Below are 23189 nucleotides of genomic sequence, written 5' to 3' on the forward strand. Positions count from 1 at the left end.
TTCAGAATAAAAGCATCAAATGGCAAACAGGAAGCTAATAATATTTCAAGCTAAATAACGACAAAAAGCATCATAAAGAGATACAAACCAGTAAAGAAATTAATTTAGGGTTACTTACAGCTGCTCTGCAGTTCAGAACAACAGTTAAATCTACAAGAACACAGAGAGGAAAAAAAACAACTAAATCTTACCAAGTATTTTTTTTTTTGTCTAGTTTCTAGTGCAAATATCTTAGTACAGTTGAAATAACACAAAATGAATTTTCAAGTAATTTTTCAGCATTTTATAGGAAATAATTCCTTAATATTGATGAAAACGTTCAAGCTTCACAAGCAGATTATTTCACTTGTAACATGGGAAACATGAAAAAATCTCCCACTGGAACTAGTACTTTTTAAGGAATTATTTAATTAAAACAAGCCCCTAAATCTTGCTGAAAACTTACTTCTAAGTTAGTTTTGTTTATATTTAAGTGTGCCAAGATATTTGAACTAAACTAGGTCAAAAATAGTTGGTAAGATTTTGTTGGGTTTTTTTAGTGAATGAGAGATTCCAGATAGATGAAAAATGTATCTGAAAAGATTACATTTGAAATTGTTTTAACTTCTTCAGATTGAGATTCCACCCTTAAATGAAATAACAACATGGAGTTTAAACAAAGCTTAAATAGTCAGCTGCTAATACAGATTTTTACAGAGAAAAGAGGCGAATCATTGGTTACTCAGAACCACATTTACACCCAGGACGCCTGGGATCGAACATGTGATTGTCCACCATCATTTCCAGGGAAACTTTCACTTCCTTCTGAGCACCAATCAGGAAGGCTCATCGGTTTTCGCCACTGAGGATTTACTTGTGATATGTTCCTGCTGTTTTTTCCATGGAGGCTGCCCGCTACAGTTGAGGAGGTGGATAACCAGCCAGGTGATGGATCACAGTTGTAAAATCTGTCTGGTTTTGGGTCATCAGGACGAGACTGCTGAGAGTTTGTTGGCAGTTCTGGTTCTGAGAGCTCTCTTTGGTCTGCTGGTGATGAAGATGCTTTATTGCTTTGCATGAGATAAAAATAAAAACATTTACTATTCAGTTTAGCGTTAGAACCCAGGAGTAAAATCAAATTAACACATTTTTAACAGTACAATAATGTTCTATGCCTTGTTTTACATTTTTATATTTTTTGTGACTTTAAAGCGGCAACAGCATTATTTTCAAACCAAGTCAACCATTTTCATGTTAACTGAAGTTGGTACTTTCTAATTGTACTTGGAAGTGTAATTTTCTGTCCTCTAAGGTGGAAAATTGAAAATGAACATCCTGTGAATTTACAACGTTGTCTCACAATCCAATATGGCTGCCACACGTGTAAACCAGTGAAAGTTATTTCTAGAGCTGGGCAATATAGCTTAAAAATAAAAAGTCTAGTTTTTTCATAACATCTGTTTTAGTAAAGGAATTTACAGAAAATATTGTCAAAAAGTGGCTTTTATTTTAATCATCCCTTCTGTGAGTTGGATGACGGAGTATTAGAGCCAGACTGTGTGAATTTTTCCTACTAAAATGTAGTTATAATATATGCAGAATAAGATGGTATTTTACTGGAGGAAAACACCTCCAGAAAACACCTCATAATTATGAGAAATAAAGTTGTTTCAATTGGAAAAAAGCTTAATTATCGAGATTTGATGTGGACGGATTGGCCCATATACGCCTTTCTTTGAAATAGACTCAGTTGTTTGCAAGATTGTTCGGATTTTCTAAAACTTATCTAAAAAATCATAAATTTAATTAATTGATAAAACCAATTATCTCCCAGCCTTAGCATTTAGCAATTTCACGCTTTTGATGTTCTATATATAGTTTTATATTTGACTTTCTCAAGCATAAACTGCTAAGGTTTTCTGGCCAAATAAGAATATCTAAACAAACCAAAGAACTCAAATTAAAACCAAATTTCCTCACAGTTGAAAAGTTGAAGTCGAGTATATAGAAATAGCTAAAACTTAAAAAGTACATCAAACTTGACCTCTAAAACAGTGTTGTTCAGAACAACAACATGATTTGATGCACAATAAAGAAAAATATTTAGAGACATTTTTAAAAAGCCTCATACTTCTGCTGCTTCAGCTCTAAACCGTTCCTCTCATTGACTGGGTAGGTGTGAAAGATTCCCATCCCAATCAGCAGAAGTGTGACGGGAGCTGGAGAAAACAGCACAACCAGCGCTGTCACCACTTCATCGCCATGGTTACACGCACCTGCTTTGTAACCTACAACCCTGCAGACAAGCAGATAGAAAATACAAAACAATTCGCACGAATAAGAAATGCACAGAGACTGAACAGAGGTGATACTCACTGTAATATCATGGTTGACAGTCCCACAGATAGCCCTCCTGCTAGCTTACTGCAGAAAGCATAACCGGAGAAAAACAGAGGCTCCAGGTCTTTACATGAGGGATGTCTCAAAGCGAAGTCATCTATCACATCAGGAAGCATTGACCTGCATAATACGGGCATAAAAATTACATTCCTGTTTCAGGGAAGGCTGAAAAACTAAGTTTCTGTGGTACTCATCCCTGGCTGGTTTGGCAGACCTGATGAATAATTCATTCGGTTTTCATACAAATTAGATCTGACAGGCGTTGCAAATGATTTTAGAGTTCTTATTTAGTCGGGCGGTTGACTCACCAAGGCAGCAGGAACACGGTCGCCACGCTGAATCCCATCAGGACGCACATGGTCAGGAAAACCGGGAGGCTGCTGGGAACGCAGGCAACTGTGATCACGGCTGGGATGAAGAGCTGCAAGAGAAAACAAGAGGCTTTTAGAGACAAAAAGAAACACTAAATATGCAGATAACTATAAAAGACTTACTGAAAGTCCGATGAAAACTGTGGACTTTTTTCCAATTTTCAGAAGGACAAATTGCCAGAGTGGAACTGCTACTGAAGCAGAAATCTAAGAAAGCTTAAAAAATGTTTTAAACGCACAAATAAAAGTTAAATTTCATAAAATTAAGTTAAAATCAAATTCAATCTTACCAACAGAACAAGCAAGAGGAGCTGAAAATGAGCTCCCAGTCCGGCAGCATGACTGCAAAACAAGGCAAAGTTTCCCAAAGACATCTAAAATTAAACAAAAGGAGAAGAAAACCTTATAGGACTTTTATAACCTTCAGCTTGAAAAAATAACACGTAGAAAAGTAAGACATATTAAAGAAAAGGGTCAGGATTAAATACATTTATACTTCTCCCTACCTCTTCTTCAAACAAATATTATGGTATTTGAAGTGTGAATGTGAATATGTTTGAAATATTCCAACTTTTTGTTAGCTAAGCTGAGCTAAGCTAACAAAAAGTTAACAGGAGTAAAAACAGAAATGAGTGGCAATCCTAAACTGTACCTGAAAAGCAAGAACACTGAAAACAAAGCCGAGCACGAGTCGCTGGTAAGGAGCGTGACACATGAGCATCTTCAGGGAGATCAGATAGGACGGACGGGTTCGTTCATCAGCATCTGGAAAAACAAAAACATACATATCACTTGAATTATGGTCACATTTTTATACAAACAAAAAGACGGAATCACTGAAATGTACTGAGGTTCAACAGTGGTGTAAGAAACACACTGTATCTATTTCTGTTGTTGTTTTGTCAGAATCTAATGAATGAGTTGGTTTAACACAGCAAAAACACAAGATCGTGCAAGTATTTTTGGTCCAATTTCTTGTGCAAATGTCTTAGTACACTAGAAATATGACAAAACTAACTTATAAATAGCTTTTCAGCAAGAAACAGGAGCTTGTTTTAAGAAAATAATTCCTTAATATTGATGGAAAAGGTTCTAGTTCTATTGGCAGATAAATGGGAAAAATGTTTTTTATAAGTTAAATAATCTGCCAGTAGAACTAGAACTTTTTCATCAATATTAAGGAATTATTTACCCAAAAACAAGCTCATATTTCTTGCTGAAAAGTTACTTGAAACCTAGCTTTGCTTTATTTTATGTGTGCTAAGGTATTTGCACTAGAAACTAGACCAAAAATACTTGGTAAGATTTTGTGTTTTTGCAGCGAAGTCCAGACTTTAACCTCTCACAATGATTATTTGTGATCCAGCGCCCTGTGATGTGACTGAATTAATATGATTCTGAAAAGAATATTATCCTTGTCTGACATTATAATTTGCCCAGCTTACTTTAAAATAACAAAGAGGTTTTATTTAAAATCTGAAATAATTTTACAAATCTGTTAGAACAACACCATCATAACTTTTTAACATGGTACCAGATAAGTTTGGATATCATTTATCCTTAATAAGATAAATCTTCATTTGAAAAATATGTTTTATATTAAAAAGTGTTATTTTTGTCTGATATTAAAATTTGTCTTGTTCCAAAACCAAATGGCACTTTAATGAGCATTTCATGGGCAGTCTGAATACTGACCGTGCTGGACTGACCCGTGTCGCTGCTCCCTCACAGCGAAGAACAGAACCAGGCTGCTGAGGAGGAACAAGCCACCCGTGACTCCGGCTGAGGTCAGGAAAGCCTTTTGCTGGAGGGAAAGTAAACACCAGAAAGTGTATCTCATGAGTAATTCATGTTTTGCTGTCTACAAAGTTAGACTAAACACAATCTGGAATTTTTATGTAACCTAAAGTTGACCTACTATGGTTCCTTGAACAGGTCAGGACAGGTCTACAGGCTTTTCAAAACATTTTTCTTTGCAGAAAACCATTTTTACATAATGATTTATGTATCTCGGGCTGCTTTCACAATGAGGTGCTTCAGGGTGTCTTGTCACTTTAAATTTCCAACTCAAAGTTGGTACTTGTACATGCAAATTGCTGGAAAAAAAGTACAATTATACCAACGTACATCTTTGAAAAGCAGAAGTGGCGCCTCCTGCCCGCACAACCAACAAGAATCCAGCTGAATGGTAAATCAACAACAAAACACTTATTTTTTTCAGCAACCATTGTACACCTCATACAATGGTAAAACCAGCTGACCAAACATGCTGGATATTCACTTTGGTTGCCAGGTAACAGGGCTGGGCTCAAATGCAATAGCCAAGTAACAGCATATTGCCTAAGGATTGAGCTGCAGTCCAGTTATACCATACTTTTTCGACGGGCTGTTTTTGATCCAAAAAGGAATTTTGAGTGTCTTTTATGAGTAATCAAAGGCAACAGAAGCCTACACTAACAGGCCAGTGTTTCAAACCTCGAAAAAGAGATGTAACATTGGAAAGTTTTGAAATGGCTTGTTTTCCAGACACTAAAAACCATTAATTTACTGCCATAAAACATCTTAGTGGTTTTCTTAAGCACCTCAGCTGTTTTCAGAAGCAGCGGAGACCCAAATGGAAGTATAAAAATGTGCAAAATGGGAATTTTGCATAAGATGAAACAACATTTAATCTACTGACAGCTATAACACTTCTCATGATGTTCCAGTGGAACAATCTGCATGCTGTGATTCCCAAATATGTTGGTTTGACATTTTGCCAACCACTTGAGTATTTTAAAGCTATACCACACCTTAGATGGTCAGAGGAGGCCAAAAGGGCAGCATAACATCCAATATGCTTCCCTTCCTGAGCAGCTGATTTAAGTTTTAATTCCAAAAAAGCATAAAAATTACCAACAGTTTCATTGTTAAACAAATACGTTTTTAATTAATCAAAAAATTAAGAAATTAGGAGATCTAGCCATGAAATGATATGTCCCCATTTTTTACCTGATATTTAGTAAACTTAAAAAATGTGTCACACTGTTTATGATCTTATATTCTGGATGGGAGCCACTGCAAAAACACAAAATCTTACCAAGAATTTTAGGTCTACAGTTAATATAAGACAAAACTAACTTACACGTTGATGGCTCCTACATCTTGTAGGCAAGATATAGGAGTTTGTTTTAAGTAAATGATTACTTAATATTGATTAACAAATGCTAGTTCCACTTTTCACAAAAATTTTTACCAACCTGTAAGTGAAATACTAATAAAGATTAGTATTTTTTCATAAACATTAAGGAATTATTTACATAAAACAAACTCATATATCTTGCTGAAAAGTTACTTGTTAAAGTTACTTTTGCCTTATTTTGTGTGTTTGCACTAGAAACTAGACAAAAATACTTATTTTTGCAGTGTTTCGGTTTTGACATATTTAATGGGGAGCACAAAATATTTTATTTTTGAGTATTTGACCTGTGGATCAACAATCAGAGTTGATCAAAGCAGATTGATTTCTGCCTTTCGAGATTTTCTTCTAATTCTTTTGCAGCTTCCATGAAACCCTAATGACTTTTTAATGCATATTTCTCAAAAGTGAAAGTATAAACGGTTAATATTACTATAACAACTGTAGGAATAATACATGAGGAAGCAACAATGCCTTCATCCAGCCAAATAAAAGTAAATTACAGGGTAACAAGATCTTCCTGGGACATTGTGAGTGAAACAGAAGCTCAGCGTTGCCAAGCCTGTTCTATAAATATTAGTTTAAGCTCGTCTCTATTTTCATGTTCCAGTACCGTTTCATGCAGAGAGGCCGTTTGCGGCGCGGATGAGCTGTGAGGTGTCTGATGGACCTGGTCCAGATGCTCACAGGCCTCCTGCTTCTCAACGTTGAACACGGACACGACTTTTCCCTGAATCACTGACACCAGCAGCAACGCCGTCATCTCCACGCTCATTCCTGGAGGAAAACACCACAAACGCACAGAAAAGTCTGGAGTGAACCCAGTAGGTCACAACATCCCAGTTAAAACTACAAGCTAAGACAATCATATATCAAAGTTTCCTGCTTCGGTGCAACAAAAATTTGATGGAGTATGTTAAGGAAATATGGATATTGTTGAATGTTTAATATGGCTAATCTCATGCCATGTGCGTATAAGAGATAAACATTCCTATTTGGACAAATGTTAAGCAGAGATGAACATTCTCCTGGCAGGGCTGTAACTTAGAGCAGCCACAAAACACTATTCTCTTGAAAGGCGTTAAATTAGCAGGCCATAAATAATATCTTCCCCTGCCTAGAGGTCGGAGGTTGGGAATTTCCCAGGGGCTCTGAGCTGCATCTGGAGTTGATCACAGACTTCGAATCTAGGAAACATTTATGTTTAATTTCTGATACACCTTTTAAATATTGATAGCAATAGTGTGTTAGATGAAAGTATATTACCCAAGTTAGAAGTATTAATTTAGTAAATGGAATGTATTTGAAAATGTACTAACTATGACAATATCGGAATCAAAAGAGAATGATTTGAATGTTATGTTTGACAGGTTGAAAAGACTTCTATCTCATCATTGTTCGTGATAAGGCAAAGATTCAAATCTTGGGAGATGCTGAGTCCAAAGGAGTAAAATAGGTTTTGTGAAATTAACTTATAACTTTAACAACTAAAATGACTCTTGAGTTTTGTCATTAAAACTTAGGGGAAGGTTTACGTTTTTCCAAGGTGGCTCTCGGTTGGTCAACAGGAGGAACGCCTTCTTTGCATAAATTAAATACGGAAACACCTCTTTGGTATAAGATGACGTGTAAGGAGGAAAATAGAGAGAGTTTTTTCCATTTTTCTCCACGTGGGCGCCTTTGTCTGTCTCTGTGTTTCGTGTTTGTCTTTGTCTGTTGTTATTTTGTGATAAAATGCATATCTCTGTACCTCTGCAGCTTTGTTAACTGATTCATGCGTTGCTTTGTATGAATTAAACTCTGTGAGCTGTGACGTCAACACGCCTTGTTTAGTTTCGTTTTACAGCTGCCTCGCTGCTCGCCGAGAGGACCCGGCTGTTTAAGGAAAATACGAGCCAAACGTTTTGTTCAAAGTTTTAATAAATATTTCTTCCTTTACAAGTACAATAAAAAAGAAACATAAAAAGAGGGGCAATGAATGAGGAAACCTTTAATCTAATACTTTTGATTTGAATCTAGCTTTCCCTTTGACTGGTCAAGTGAGTGAATGCACTAGACTAAAAAATTACTAGTCTGAACTAACCACAATACTCTTCGGAGTGTATGTTGTGTTGTTGTTACTGAGAAAAGACAACTCAAAGTTTCCTACATTCAGTTTCAGTGAGGTACGTTGAAACTGTTCCCACATTTTCCTATCTACAGATATACTTTGGTTAAAATGTGATGGATAAATCTCCCATTAAATGTAAAAAAAAAAAAAGTTTATAAATTATTAATCCTGGTCTCACTTTTCCCAGATGAGACTGAGGGTTAAGAAAATCATATATTTGATAACAAAGCTTCCAACTTCAGTGCGACGTATTGACCCTTTTTAACTACGTCACTAAATCATTCGAAGCGCCATGATGAACGTCGGATGTGAGGGACGGGAGTACTGAACAGAGCAATTTAAATTGCTTTCCAAAATTGTTTTTGACAGTTTATTCGTGGCTTCTGCTTGTTCGAGCCGAGCTAATCTGTCTATGAACATAAGACACCAGGTTGGGTCTCATAGGCGGCGGTATTTACAAAAGTCTGAAACAACTAGCTTAGAAACCGACCCGTACTTCCTCCCTCCTGACGTGTTGATCAAATTACCGAGTTTGCCTGAATTCACACCACATGATTTATATCACTATGTCATAAACAGCGTTTCTCCTTTAAACCGGAGCGGCATTAAAACATACAAAAGACGACATGCTAATCAGTTGTTTCCAAACATGCTAGGCTACATGACGGTTATCTCCATGGTTACTAATGGCTAGCCGAGTACCTTCTCCATAATGCAATATTTTATATCTTTCTAATAATACAGATGAAGCATATGAAAGTTAGTGTTTTTATCTTGTAAAAAGTGACAATTTGACTGGGGTGTATAAACATTTTCAGATGCAGCCCAGTGGCTCTGAGATTCTAGCTGGTGAGTGACTGCGGTTCCTCTTACTGTAGGCAGTGGCGGAGTCTCTGTCCCTCCGATGTCCTCCCAGGGACATGCTCAGCGAGACGTAGGGGACGTTGTAGCACTGCTCACAGACAACAGGAGGAGAACATGACACCAGCTGACAGCAAATGGGGAACTCAGTAACCATGGCGAACAAGCTCCCAGAGAAATAACGGCACATACAGTTGATGGAATTCCTGTCGCCATGGTGACGGGGGAAAGATTAAGACAAGAAAATGAAGGACAGTGGAGCACAAACAGAGATTGAAACCATAATTCTCTACTAACAGACAACAGCACAAAATATTTACCTTCTGTTATTAATTTTATTTCATTTTATTAATGAATTAATGAGAAATAATATCACTTAAGCAGCTTAATTTGGAGCTTAAATTACCCATAAACTAACTTAGATCTCTGATCTATCTGCTGAGCTATATATGGCAACTTTTTTTTTTATTTCTAGATCTTCGTGTAAAAAATCAAAAAAAAGTTTTACTGCTTAGGAACTTTTCACATAAGAAACTACATATGTGACATAAAAGAACTTTTAAGCATTGAAAAGCTCTAAAAAGGACCTGCAGAAATTTTTGGACCTGGATTTTAGAAAATAAGAAAGTTAGCCACACAAATAAGCTTCAGATTATTTGTGTATATTTATCTGAAGCTGCTACCCCCGCGACCCAACCTCGGATAAGCGGAAGAAGATGGATGGATGGATGGATGGAGCCACACAAATAATGTCAGATTGAAAAAGCTTGTTTCATCCATCTTACAATTGCAAAGTGAATAAACCTTTAAAAAATGTCAAATCTAAAACTTTATTGGGAATGAAACATCTATGCTCAGTATGAGGGATTGCTCTAAAGAGGGGCCTGCCCAGGGCACCATTCCTGTTAGCACCACCACTGTCTCTGACAGTAAGTTCTCTGTTGATAGAGTCCTGACCAGGAAATAAAGTTCAGTTAGCTCAGAAACATCAGAACGACAAGAAGTTTGTGATTTTAAATCCAAGCCGAACATTTAAATAAGATCTGTTGACTTATATTTACATAAATTGATCAAAAATAAAGAAAAACGTATTTCAGAAAGTTTTATTGGAAAAATTTAATAAGCAATTTATGAATAAACTTCTATTATTTCAAGATGGATTAAAAGACAAAGAATATATGGAGAGTGAAAAGTTTGAATAAATTAATGATACATTTAAATAATTATTTCATAAGTTATTTATTGACATTTGGTACTTTTCACTCTTCACTGGAGCAACAGTTCAGTATTAAGCTTTTAAGGAAAAAATATTTTAGAAACATATATAAAAAAAATTCACGTTTTTTCTAAATTAGTCTAAAAGTGTATTAGAAATAAACTGGCGTGTTCTTAGAAAAATGTACATTTCAAAACTTTAAAAAAGAATATTTTCTCCAGGCCTAAATTATAAAATACAAAAATAAAATTGTACTGTTTCTCTAAGCTATTATAAAACTATATTAGAGATAGACGATGAATAAAACTTATAGTGATATTAACACGAGTTTTATCAGCGGTTGAGATTTGGACTGTTTCTTTTTTTTCTTTTTCTTTTGCAGGTGGGCAGGTTTTACGGGTGGAAACTGTCAAATCTGGCAACCCGCCATGTTTGTGTGAGGCGCATGCGCCATGCTGGATATAAATATGGCGCATTTTCTACGTCAGTGTTTAAATGAAGGCGCGGCTTGCACCTGGCCGCAGAAGACATGAAACCAGCGTTCTGCTATTCCTCCATCCTGGCACTTGGATTACAAAATGGTCTTTTCTGATCTCGAAAGACGCAGAATCCGCGTGGACGCCCAACCTAAATGACTCAAAACTTTTGCGGATCTATTTGAAATGGTCTCCGTGTTGACGGGGCCTACCTGCTGAGGGATCTGCTTGGGTAGGCCGCGAGAGCGCCATGTTTGAAATAGCTGCATTTGTTAGTCGGTAAGTTATTTTTCAGAAACCTTATTCGAAGTTGTTTGTTTGTCACTGAAGTCATTGAAACCATATTTTTGTGGTTAAACAGAGCAGCAGACGAGGAACGACAGGAACATGGCGTCTCAGCGGTGGATTGTTTGGCCGACCTGAGGAGGGACAATATGGCGTCTGGAACTAGCAGCAGATCGATTATGGATATACTACGATGATCTTCAATCAAGCTGAGGATCGCTTCCGTCAAGCTGAGGAAACGCTACAAGGTGCCTGGCGGATCCGCCCAACCCATCAAAGGTTGGTTAAGTCAAAGAACTGTTCCAATGGCGGGTCCAGAAGACATCTCAGGGTAGGAGCTGTTGCGGGTTTTGCTGTGCTATGCTGCGGACGCCACCGCTGTTGCTGAAGGCCAACGCTAGGCCTCTTGGTTTGATTCTCTGCTGAGATTCAATGAGCTGAGAAGGATTCTGCTGTTAATCCTTCTGTCGTTAGGGTTTTGTGTGCTGTTTGAAACAGCTGCTGTGGTCATGTGACCTGTAGAGGTTTATGCCATCTAGCATTTTGGAATTTCAAGTTCATAGCTGAAAGTCAGTTGTGATGGAAAAGAAAGATGGCTGCCAATGATTTGGCAATTACAGTTTAGAGGCTACAGGAAGTGATTTAGCTTAATAAATATCAGTATCATAAACATTGATAACATACCTACACATTAGGGATAATTTTTACATACCTTTTTTATTTTTTGTATCTACTAAACATTTGAAATTTAATCAAATATTTCAAAGATAGGGTCAATAATTCAAAAAGTCACAAATTTCATTTACGTTCAACAATTTAAATTCAAGCGTGAAAACAGATTTTATTTTTGCGTCAAAACTTGCGGCGTCGTGATATTTCATTTCTTCTGGACAAAGACTCGTGGACTCCTGCAATTTCATTTCTTCTGGAAGACGACTGCCAACAGAAAGATCTGGAGCTGCAGGTCAGAGGTCACAGAGGTAATGTATACACTAATCCACCATGTCTTTGCAGGTTTTCAGCTGGAATTAACTCCCATGTTTTCCTTCTAGATCTGGAACCTGTCTGTATTTGCATCTGTTTTTAACCCAGTTTTTTTTCCTAGATAAAGCTTCTGGCTGACTTTGTGTTGCATCTAACTTCTTTTTTCTCATAGATAAGCCACTAAAAGAGTTTCAACTGCAACTAAATCTTTCAATTCTCCTTTAGAAATGCTCCTGGAGCAGTTCTTTCTTTTTGTCTCTCTCTTTATTCTGTCCTTTCAAATCCCCGGGGGTAGTGACAGATGGCCTTTCATACAGAGCCGACTTCTGGTTCTGCTGGAGGGTTCTTCCTGTTAAAGGGAAGTTTTTCCTCCCCACTGTCACTACATGCATCCTCAATAGGAGGCATTTCTTTAGTTTACTTAACCTTTAACCAATTTAAATAATTGGTACAGGGTTGTTTTCTTTTGGATAGTCTTCCTGTTAAAGGGAAGTTTTTCTTAACTGTCACCACAGCTATCCTCAATGAGGCATTGCTTATGTAACCATTAGTCAGCACTTTACAACCGGTTTCTTTTATTTATTTATTTTTATTTGGAAAGTCTCTGTTAAAGGGAAGTTTTTCCTGTCCACTACATGCATGTTCAGTTGCCTAACATTTAAATAACTGGTACAGTGTGAACTTTTTTTTTGAAAGTCTTCCCCGTTAAAGAGAAGTTTTTCCTCCCCACTGTTACCACATCGATCCTCAGTATGAGACATTGCTTAAGCTTACTTGTATAACTTATAACCAGTTTAAATAGGTAGGAACTTTAAAAAAAATCTTCCTGTTAAAAGGACGTTTTTCCTTTCCACTGCCACCACATATATATCCAATATGAGACATTGCTTAAGCTTACGTAACCTTTAGCCAGCGCTTGATAACCGGTTTGGTTTTTTGTTTTAAATTATTTTTGGAAAGTCTTCCTGTTAAAGGGAAGTTTTTCTTTTCCACAGTCACTACATGCATGTTCAGTATGAGACATTTCACAAGCTTGTGTAACTTTTAACTAATTTAAATCTGTTCAGTGTGATCTTTTTGGAAATTCTTCCTGTTAAAGGGAAGTTTTTCTTTTTCACTGTCGCCACATGGATCCTCAATACGACGAATGGCTTAAGCTTACTTGCTTTACTAAACCATCTTAAATAATTGCTACAGTGTGAATTTATTTTTTTTTGGGAAAGTCTTCCTGTTAAAGGGAAGTTTCTCCTTCCCACCGTCACCACACGCCTCCTCAGTATGTCTGCAATGGTGGATACGTTTGAGCTCATGGTTGTGAATTTAAGGCCTTATCAATACCACGTGGTATATGGACTGAGAAGATGGATGCTGATCCGCAGTTTTTGTTGAGATGGAGACTCTGAAGGCACCAGATGGTGTTAGACTGGTGGGGAAATATGGATGTCAAGATGGTTGCTAGGGCACTGGACTGTGAACCCAATGCCAGGAAATGTGGTTTGCTCCTTCCTGTAGTCACTCCTTAAGGCTTGAAGTCGTCGGAGGAGTTCATGGACATTGGTAGCAAACGTGTACAACGAAGTCATTGGTTGAGTTCATGGACATTGGTAGCAAACAGTCATCGGATGAGTTCATGGAATTTGGTAGCAAACAGTCATCGGATGAGTTCAAGGAATTTGGTAGCAAACAAAGTCATCGGATGAGTTCAAGGAATTTGGTAACAAAGGTAGGTGTTTTGGTCTTAGGTGCAACAACCAGAACTTTGATTCGCTCAACACAGGAAAAACATGGTAGGTTATATGAAAGTTTGGTGTTCTGGTCTTGGGTATAACGACCAGAACATATCTTGTATTCTCTGGTTTGTAATCAAATGTGTTACTAACCCCTAGGGAAAAGTCTTTCAGACAGGCTTCAGGGTTTGGCCTGAAACCTGTGCCGTCCTGTTGTCCTTCAGGAATCCTCCTGGATCATGTTTTCGTCTCTGATTTCGCCCATCGACCCTCCATTGACGGACGGAAAAGCCCTTCGCCACCCCACTGATGGACGACCTTAGTGACCTTACCATCACCCTCAACAGTCTTCCTCAAATGCTGCAGGTATTTTGCTGTGAAGTGGTATTTGCAAGTGTGACTTTTTGAAATGTGATTTCACTGAGTTAAGGGTTTGACCTTGAACCTGCACCTGTTCTGTTGTCCTTTAGGAATCCTCCTGGATCATCTTGTCACCTCTGATTTTGCCCTTCATCGGCCCTCAACACCTGCCGGAGAAGTCCTTCATCTCCCACCCACGGATGGATGACCATGGATCATCTTGTTTTTGACTCCGATTTCGCCCTTCATCGATCCTCCATTGACGGACGGAAAAGCCCTTCGCCACCCTGCTGATGGATGACCTTTGTGACCTCGTGACCTTACCACCGGGCTCAGCAAGTTTTCTGGAGGAAACCAGGAAGTGTTCCCAGGTGGGCAGGTAAGGCAGATGCTTCCTGATCCAGTTTTCCATTTTGACATGAAACTTTCTCAGCAGTTTTCCTCAAGAAATGCTGCAGGTACTCTGCTGTTAAGTGAGTTTTTTAAAAGTGGCGATTTTAAACCTGCACCCCTCCTGTTGTCTTCCTGTCCCGTTATCCTTAAGGAGTCCTTCTGGATCGTTTCGTCTTGGATTTCACCCTTCATCGACCCTCCATTGACAGGCGGAAAATACCTTCATCATCCTACCATCAGGCCCATCAATCTTCCTCAAGAAGTGCTGCAGGTATTTTAAGTGATATTTACAAATGAGTTTTTGAAAAGTGATTTCATTCTGAGTTAAAGGGTTTTGACCTGAAACCTGTATCCGTCGTCTTCTCTTACAGGAATCCTCCTGGATCATCTTCTCCTTCATTGACGGACGGAAAAGGCCTTCATCGACGATGGATGGACTTTTTTTCTTTTTGGACAGTTTTATTTAGAGACTAAATAATTAACTTTTATGTTGAATATTTAAAATGTCTTAATGTTGTTCTGATCTGCCTCTATCTGCTACTGTATGTTTGGGTTACGAGAAGTTTTCTGTTTTTTTCTCCATAGAAGCTACACCTGGTCCGGCGCTCTGATTGGCTGTGGTTTCTTCCCAGAGGAGGGCATTGGCTGACGTGATGTTGCCATCACCCAACAGTTCTCCTTCTCCCATTGTTAACTCTTCACTTCCATGAACATGGAAAGTTCTCCTGATCAATTCACCTGTTGTGTTTCTGCTCCGTTTTCTCTCGGCTCCAGTCAATTGTGGCAGATGGCTGCTGGTACTGAACCCGGTTCTGGTTCTGCTGGCGGTTTCTTCCTGTTAGAGGGGGAGTTCTTCCTCTCCTCAGTCACCAAATGCATGCTCAGTGTGAAGGTTGGCTGTAAAGTCAACAACTCAACTTGGGCGATTTGCTGTCACTCCCTGCTGGTCAGGAGGAGTGAATGGTGTAAGTAGTGACTCCATACAGTTTGCTGGGTTTCCTTTGGTACAAACTTTATTAACTACTTTAATAATTAACTGGACTTATTGTGCTGTTAAGCAATAATAGAAATTTTAGTTCAGTCACAAAATGCATTGAGATGACATTTGTTGTGAATTGGCACAATATAAAATTTAAAAAAAAAAACAAAAACTAACAACCAATATTAAAAACAAACTCAAAACTCCAACAACCAATGCAAAAAATCGTTCAAAACTCCAAAAACTGTTCAAAACTCCAACAACCAATGCAAAAAACCGTTCAAAACTCCAACAACCAATGCAAAAAAAACGTTCAAAACCCCCAATAACGATACAAAAAACCATTGAAAAAATGTTAATTCACAACAATGTAATTGTCAAGGCATTTTACAGAAGATAATCTCAATTCAGTCATAAATTCCAATTGATTCTAGTTATCAATGCATTAGGTTCAGTTTGTTATTGAAGTAGTTTACGTTTGTACCAAAGGAAACCCAGCAGACTGTATGGAGTCACTACTTACAGCCTTCACTCCTCCTGACCAGCAGGGGGTGACAGCAAATCGCCCAAGTTGAGTTGTTGACTTTACAGCCAACCTTCACACTGAGCATGCATTTAGCGACTGAGGAGAGGAAGAACTCCCCCTCTAACAGGAAGAAATCTCCAGCAGAACCAGAACTGGGTTCAGTACCAGCAGCCATCTGCCACAATTGACTGGAGCCGAGAGAAAATGGAGCAGAAACAGAACAGGTGAATTGATCAGGAGAACTTTCCATGTTCATAGAAGTGAAGAGTTAACAATGGGAGAAGGAGAACTGTTTGGTGATGGCAACATCATGTCAGCTAATGCCCTCCTCCGGGAAGAAACCACAGCCAATCAGAGCGCCAGACCAGGTGTAGCTTCTATGGAGAGAAAAATAACATTTTATACTGATAGTACTATTCATGTTGATGGGTTAGGTTCTCCTACTCACTGTTCAGTTTGACCCTACATGTAATAAAACTTTGTAATTCAGCTTATACAATGTCAGTGAATGTTTGTAAGGAAAGAAACGTGAATAAGCCAACAGAACCAGAACCAAGCTGACTGAAGGCAGCCATTTTAAACTAGTTAATACTGTCAGGTCTTGTTTAGAGCGCCACCTTCAGGCCTCTCTCCAGATCGGTTAAATTGTTTCTGGTTTTATTTTTTCCCCCTCCATGGGCTGCCACCTTATCGTGGTGGAGGGGTTTGAGTGTCCTAGAGATCCTAGGAGCCGTCAGAGGCCTTATGCGTGTGGTTGGCTCGGTCCAACGGGGTAAACGGCTCCGAGGGGAGGGATCGGACCAAGAGCAGCCCAGAGACTGACTACAGATATCAACAGAGTTCCCGCTTGGCTCTAGAGATGTAGACGGAGTTCCCGTCTTGACCTGGAACTCTAGATCTAGCTTAGATCTATAGACGGAGTTCCTAATTAGAATTAGAACAATAGAAGTCAGGGTTTCCCAGTGTTTTATCAGCCTGGTGGGCCACCAGGCTTTATTTGCTCCCTACCAAGCTATGGGTTATTTTAATTATCCCTCCAGCTGCCTGTTGGCTTTCTGAGCAGCCATTTGCTGACTGACCAGAGCTGAGAAAACGTTCAGAAGCCAGACCGTGCTCCTCTGTGTTTTTGTAACTTGACATTTTTTAACCCAAACCCACAGCGGGCGGCTGCTGGACGACGGCGGCGGGTCTCAGCTCAGCTGGGTTTCTGGAGGAAACCCTGGAAATGTTCCTGGGCGACGATTCCTGATCCAGTTCTCCATTTTGACTCAACTCTCTCAGCAATCTTCCTTAAAGAATGCTGCAGGTATTTTGCTGTTATTTAGGTGATATTTACTAGTGTGAGATTTTGAAAACTGACTATTGGTTCTGAGTTGTAAAAGACCTGAACCCGTCTTGCCGTCGTCGTCCTCCTGGTTCGTCTCGTTTCAGTCCGATTTTTCCTCTGCAGCTTCAGGACTAAAACTGATCCTGTCTGCATAAATTTAATGAATTAAGAATTGAAGACTGTATGTTTCTGCTGCTAGTAACGTACGTTTTGATTTTTAGTAATTTTTTATTCCAGTTCTTGGAGAAAATAACTGGACCTCTGGTTGGCCTGTCGCAGTAATCAAATCAATTAATCACATCATAAATTAATAAAAGCTCAATTTCCATTGACATGTTTCTTTCTACCAAAACCTGGATGAATAAAATCTTCAAGTTTTGGTCTCAACTAAACATTTTTTTTTTTTTTTAAAGGACAGTTTTGTTTAAATACTTCATAATTACTTTTATTTGTAGTTTTTGTTTTGGATATTTTAAATGTCTTTCAGTTCTAGTGTTAAATGTTCATTAGTTTAAATTTTTTAAAATGTGTTCTTGCATTATTATGCCATTATTAGTTTAAAATGGTATTTAAAAACTATCATTTATTGCAATAACTTCTGGGAACATTTATGGTGACGACTATCACGATAAGTTTTGCTGGACAATAAATTTTCAGAAGTTAATGTAATAAATGCTAAAATTGTTTTAATGCTATTTTCAACTCGTATAAAGATAATGGAATAATTTAAGAACTCATTCTCAAAGATATGTGTTCTTCTAATGAACACATACTGTATCTTCTAATGAATATTTAACACTGGAAAACATTTTAAATGCCCAAAATATACCAATAAAACTAATTTATACTGAAGTCTCTGAATAAAATTACCTTTAAGGGAGCTAGTTGAGGCCAAAGCACCAAACTGAAGACTTTACCAGTTTTTAGTAGAAAAACAAATAATGCAAATGAGAAATTTTTAATTTGTCAAGTGATTTATTTATTGCTAATTGTGACAGGCTGCCCTTTGGCTTTAAATATTTTTGATTAATTATAATCTGGACCAAGATGATCAGTTATTTTACTTCCTGTTAGTAATTGAAAAGGTTTCTTCCCTCCAGTCATCAGCTTCTTTCTTCTTGGTTGGGTTTTTATTTTCCTTCCCCACAACAAAGAGTCTGTTGAAAATAATTTATCTAAGTTTCCGTTTCTCCTTTTCATTTTGTTCTGTGAGCAGTGTTGGTACTTTAACATTCTCCCCAATTTTGTTTATTGGATCTTAGATGTTTAATGTTATCTCCAATTTTTAAGGGAACAGGTGAACTTTTTCTGGAGATAAAGTTTGACATGCCAAATACGATGAACTTTGGTAATGATGTTAAACATTGAACTTTAGAGATTAAATTTAAAAATATCGTGAACGTAAATATCCGGGAGGCCAAAAATAACATCTCCATTCATTCTGCCAGTTTCTTTTTACCATAAATATTCTTATGATAAACAATGCAATAAATGCCCACCTCTAATAGAAGCTTTTGAAAGTACTTATAATAATAAACTGAGTTCAACTGGAATCAATTGGAAAGTTTGAGAGGATGGAAATGATTGTTTTTGTAAAGTGCTTTAAGACATTTGTTGTGAATTAATGCTGTATGAATAAACTGAATTTAATTGAAAATGTGAAAAGCTAAGGGAATATGAAAGAAACAGTTTATTTGTAACGTCTGTAGTGATGAAATGTATAGAAAATAAAGAAACTTTTAGTAAATTTACTCTATCTTTGTGTTACTATTGACATTTATTGGCATGTGTAAATTTTATGAATTAAATTCAGGGTTTCCCTCAGAACTTGCAGTCTAGTGGTAATCCATGTTTTTGAGTTAAATATTTAAAGTTGACAAAAATGTGAACATATTTGTTATTGGAAGATTGACACCTGATCACCACTTATAAAGTCTTAAAAAATTCAAACATTAGTAAAAACTAAAATAAAGAAATGATGCTTAGCCTGGTGGGGGCACAAGTAAAGCCTGGTGGCCCACCAGGCTTATAAAACCCCGCTAGTGTCTGAGCTTTCGCGTTTGAGTCGATTTATACTTGTGTGACTTGAAGTTGATCCTTGGGGAGAAAAAGTTATTTCAATTGAATTGGAAACTGAAGAGATTTACGCTCATGAGCGTCTCGAACAGACAGGCCGCTGTGAGGAACCACCACACGCAGGCGGCCTCCGACATGGAGTCTGCAGGCACAAACCACAGCAGCACGTAGGACAGGATGCCAAACGGAGTGGAAACAACCAGCCTGCCAGACGAAAAGGTGAAGGTTCAAATCCCGGACGTCCAACTCCAGCAGAGCTACAATCCTGCAACTTTCAGATGTTACGGATGAATCTAAAAGCTGCAGGATTATGGCTCTCAGGAACTGAAAAATGGTGGAACATTTCCAGAATAAGTGGTTTAGTAGTGAATAAGCAACTGACTGACCATGGTGTGAGTTTGCCGATGGGTGTCCAGGTACTGCGGGTCACCAGGTATCCAACCACAGGGTCAGTCACGGCGTCCCAAAACCGACTGAGAAACAGGATCAAAGATACAGAGGAGGCCTTCATCTGGGCAGAAGTTAAAGACAATTAATGGCACATAACTTTTATAGATATGTGAAAAACTTTAAAACATTCATCTTTTATTTTTGTTTCTTTGCAAAGTATCTTTGCTTCAGTTTACAGTGGAAATCTTTTTCTACAATTCAAATAAGACAAAACTGACTTGGAAGTAACTTTTCAGCAAAATATAGGAGTTTAAAAAAACAAAATCAATTTCTTATTTGTTTTATTGTCAGATTATTCCACTTAAAGGAAGACATTGTTTTAAGTGAAATAATCTGCCAATGCAACAAGTATTTTTCATCAATATTAAGAAATTAGTGACTCAAAACAAACTCCTGTATCTTGCTGAAAAGTTTCTTATAAATTAGGTTTTTTATTTCTAATGTACTAAGATGTGTCCACTAGAAACTAGACCAGAAAAACTTGGTAAGATTTAGTTTTTGCAGTGCAGAGTTTGGTAGAGTACCCAGAAATTGTATCTAAGAGTAGCACTACTTAAAGAAAAAAGTAGTAAGAAATTATCAAAGAGTAAAAAAGTATTTGGTAAAAAGGCTACATTAGTATTAACTAATTATAATATCAATTATTTTATATTTAAAAATTACATCATCAGATAGACCAAACTTTCATTTCTACAAAATGTTGGTATTTTAAAGACAAAATGAAAATAATTCATATAAATAACATAATTACAAAATAAAATCTGTCAAAAGAAAATTTTTCCAAATCAGTTTGTTTCAATAAAAAAACTTTTGTCTGGTGAATTTTTGGTTAAAACATGTTTGTTTTTCATTCACTGGGTAGAAAATCCAGAAGTTTTACTCAAACGAGTAACAATGATTCAAAATAAAAGTAATAAAGTAAAAGTACAAAGTATAAGACAGTAAAAATTACTCTTAAAATAAATTATTTTACATAACGTTACTCAAATGTAACGGTAAATTTAACTAGTTTCCACTCAACTCTGGGAGATTTTTGGAGAGAAAAGAAACTAAGATTTTCTTAGGGCCAAAGGGAAAAATTATTGCAAAAACGTAATTGAGAGAAGAAAATTGTTGATATCTTGGAGTTTATCCCCAAAGGTGAGGAAAAAAAGTTACATTTTTGTGTTAACAGGTTAAACCTTCACCTGTACAACATCCAGCAGGAAAATCTGCAGTGAAATCCCGATGGCAGCAGATGTGATCTGATGTGGGACGCCTCCTACGGCGTAGCAGATCTTCCTCATCAGAGGGATCCGCTCCGATCCCTGAGGACCAGAGAGAGGACAGATGTGCAGCAAGCAATAAACAGTTTGGGTTTCACATATTAGTTAAAACTGACACTGTGACTTGACAGTGTAACATGAGACAGATAATCTGAAAAAAATAAAATTCTGCCAGTGATGACTAGAAACAACCAATCAGCCAGGAGGAGGGTCTTAGCGCTGTCAATCATCCTTGTGAAAAAAGCTTGGAGATGGCTCTGTCTGTCCCAACATGGCTTCACATCCGCTTTAATAAAACTGTAGTTTGTTTCTCTAGAAAGTCCGGTTCGTTGGGGATTGAGCAGTCGAACACTGAGGCGGACCAGAAAGCAAACTCAGGTCTGGCTAAAAGGTGCAAAAGCAGGAAGTTTGCAGAGCATTCTGGGTAAATAAATTCCAAATGTTGCAATTTTGGTTCATAATCAAACCAAGATTATTGGGCTATCAGGTGTGAAGACAACCACAGCAAACTCCATAAAGACATGAATGAAAGGTTTTATAACCTCCTGACCTGCACAGAGTCGAGATCTGAACCCGATACAAGATCTTTAAGCTGAATTAGAACCAGGCCTTCCTGTCCAACATCAGTGTCTGACCTCACTGTTGTGCTTTGGGAAAAATAGTCAGAAATTCCCATCAACACTTTACTAAGCTTTGTGGACAGTTTGCACTGAAGAGAGCTGGGGTAAAACAAACAAAAATGGCTTCACATTATGACTCTGCTAAATAAAACGGTTAATTTCCTTAATATGTGCAAAACTGGTGCAATTATCAATCTGACGTGTGAATTCAAGTTCAATTCAAGCTTTGGGCCGACTATCAGCAACAAGGACAAGATTTACATTTTACAGCTTCATCTAAACAACTTTAACAGACTTCTTTTTTTTCACTAAAATTTTATAAAGAAGCTTTTCTCTACCGGTGTAATTAATTACACAAAAAAACATGTGTAGCGTTAAACTGGGGAGAAAAACGGCCATGTTTACTGTTAAAAATACAACAAATTTAACAAAACGTCACTGCAAAAACACAAAATCCTACCAAGTACTTTTGGTCTAGTTTCCAGTGCAAATATCTTGGCATGCTTGCAGTAAGACAAAAGGAGTGAATATCATCAATATTGATTATAAATAAGTTCCATTGGCAAATTATTTCACTTATAATGTGGGGAAAATTGTCTGACTATAAGTGAAATAATCTGCCAATGGAAGAATTTTTTTTCCCATTAATCTTAATTAATGGGAATTAATTAATATTATTAATATGAAGGAATCATTAACTTAAAACAAGCTTCTTTATTTTGCTGAAAAGTTAGTTTTAACTTAGTCTTATTTCAAGCAAACTAAGATATTTGCACCAGAAACTAGATCAAAATTGCTTGGTAATATTTTGTATTTTTTGTAGTTTTCTGTAGGAGAAAGAAAAAGCAAATCTCTAGAGTAATTTAAAACATTTCTTCAAGTCGAATCAGTGATAAAACATTCCTAAACAGTGAAAATCTTCCGGGAAAGTGCCGACTTTATTTCTGCTCTTTGTCCTGCTAATTCTGGGATGCTGTGGTGAAATTTTCCACGAAAAGAGAGAAATCTCAGTTACCCACCCTCTGCTCTCCACCGCGCTTCGACAAGATATTTCCTAACGCCTCGAGCTTTTTCGTAAAGTTTTCACAGCAGCTCATCCTCGGTGTGCAGGAGCAACAGTCAGCAGGAAAGCAGAGTGTGAAGCAGAAAGCAACACCTCTCTTCAGGACTTAATTAAATCCCACTTATGTGAAACTGAAATCTGATCGAGCCGCTTTTCTTTTTTTGCTTCGAAGCGCAGAACAGCAGATCGTTTTACATCGACTGAAAGTGATTGTTGCAGCTTTCTGTGTGGAAAGGTGAAACATGAATCACAGTGAATATTTTCAGTTAAATTCATAAAAGCTAGAAACTCTCTGATTTTGTTGCAAGCCTAAATTATAAAATGCTTCCCCATGCTTCAGCCTCAGGATGTTTTGGACCAGAAGTTGCTTTAAAGGTCACAGTAAGGTCATGTGAGAGCAACCTTTCAAGTCCAAGAAGCCATTTTCCCTTTACTACTCCTAAGTAAGCTGTAGGACTGCCAAATCTACGTAAAAAATTTTAAAAAATCATTTTAAATATTTAGAATTTACTAATTAAAGTCAATTTTAAATTTGCTTTTAGG

The 23189-nt window shown here is 37.4% G+C and overlaps 1 protein-coding gene and 1 long non-coding RNA gene across 2 annotated transcripts; one reads left to right on the forward strand and one right to left on the reverse strand.

The window, feature by feature from the left end:
- Window positions 1-468: 468 nt before the first annotated feature.
- On the reverse strand, window positions 469-22680 carry mfsd2al2 (major facilitator superfamily domain containing 2a-like 2). The gene is made up of 14 exons (XM_028011678.1): window positions 22603-22680; window positions 20886-21005; window positions 19635-19759; window positions 19320-19452; window positions 8912-8990; window positions 6542-6705; window positions 4446-4554; window positions 3403-3515; window positions 3041-3124; window positions 2874-2957; window positions 2688-2800; window positions 2356-2499; window positions 2111-2275; window positions 469-1049 (listed from the first exon to the last, which is right to left on the reverse strand). Exons 1-14 carry the CDS (start codon window positions 22678-22680, stop codon window positions 734-736), a joined length of 1827 nt encoding a protein of 608 aa, XP_027867479.1. The 3' UTR covers window positions 469-733.
- LOC114140253 (uncharacterized) lies at window positions 10361-16339 on the forward strand. The gene is made up of 4 exons (XR_003594529.1): window positions 10361-13953; window positions 14058-14326; window positions 14492-14611; window positions 14712-16339. It is a non-coding gene; the product is annotated as an uncharacterized LOC114140253 (long non-coding RNA).
- Window positions 22681-23189: the final 509 nt, after the last annotated feature.

This window comes from Xiphophorus couchianus, chromosome 24 (genome assembly GCF_001444195.1).
Source record: "Xiphophorus couchianus chromosome 24, X_couchianus-1.0, whole genome shotgun sequence".
NCBI lineage: Eukaryota > Metazoa > Chordata > Actinopteri > Cyprinodontiformes > Poeciliidae > Xiphophorus > Xiphophorus couchianus.

Coding starts and splice junctions, on each gene's coding strand:
- mfsd2al2 (XM_028011678.1), bottom strand. CDS start 22,680: ATGAGCTGCTGTGAAAACTTTACGAAAAAGCTCGAGGCGTTAGGAAAT. Junction 19,453..19,634: donor ATCGGCAAACTCACACCATG/GTCAGTCAGTTG, acceptor TTCGTCTGGCAG/GCTGGTTGTTTCCACTCCGT. Junction 2,500..2,687: donor ACCGTGTTCCTGCTGCCTTG/GTGAGTCAACCG, acceptor CGTATTATGCAG/GTCAATGCTTCCTGATGTGA.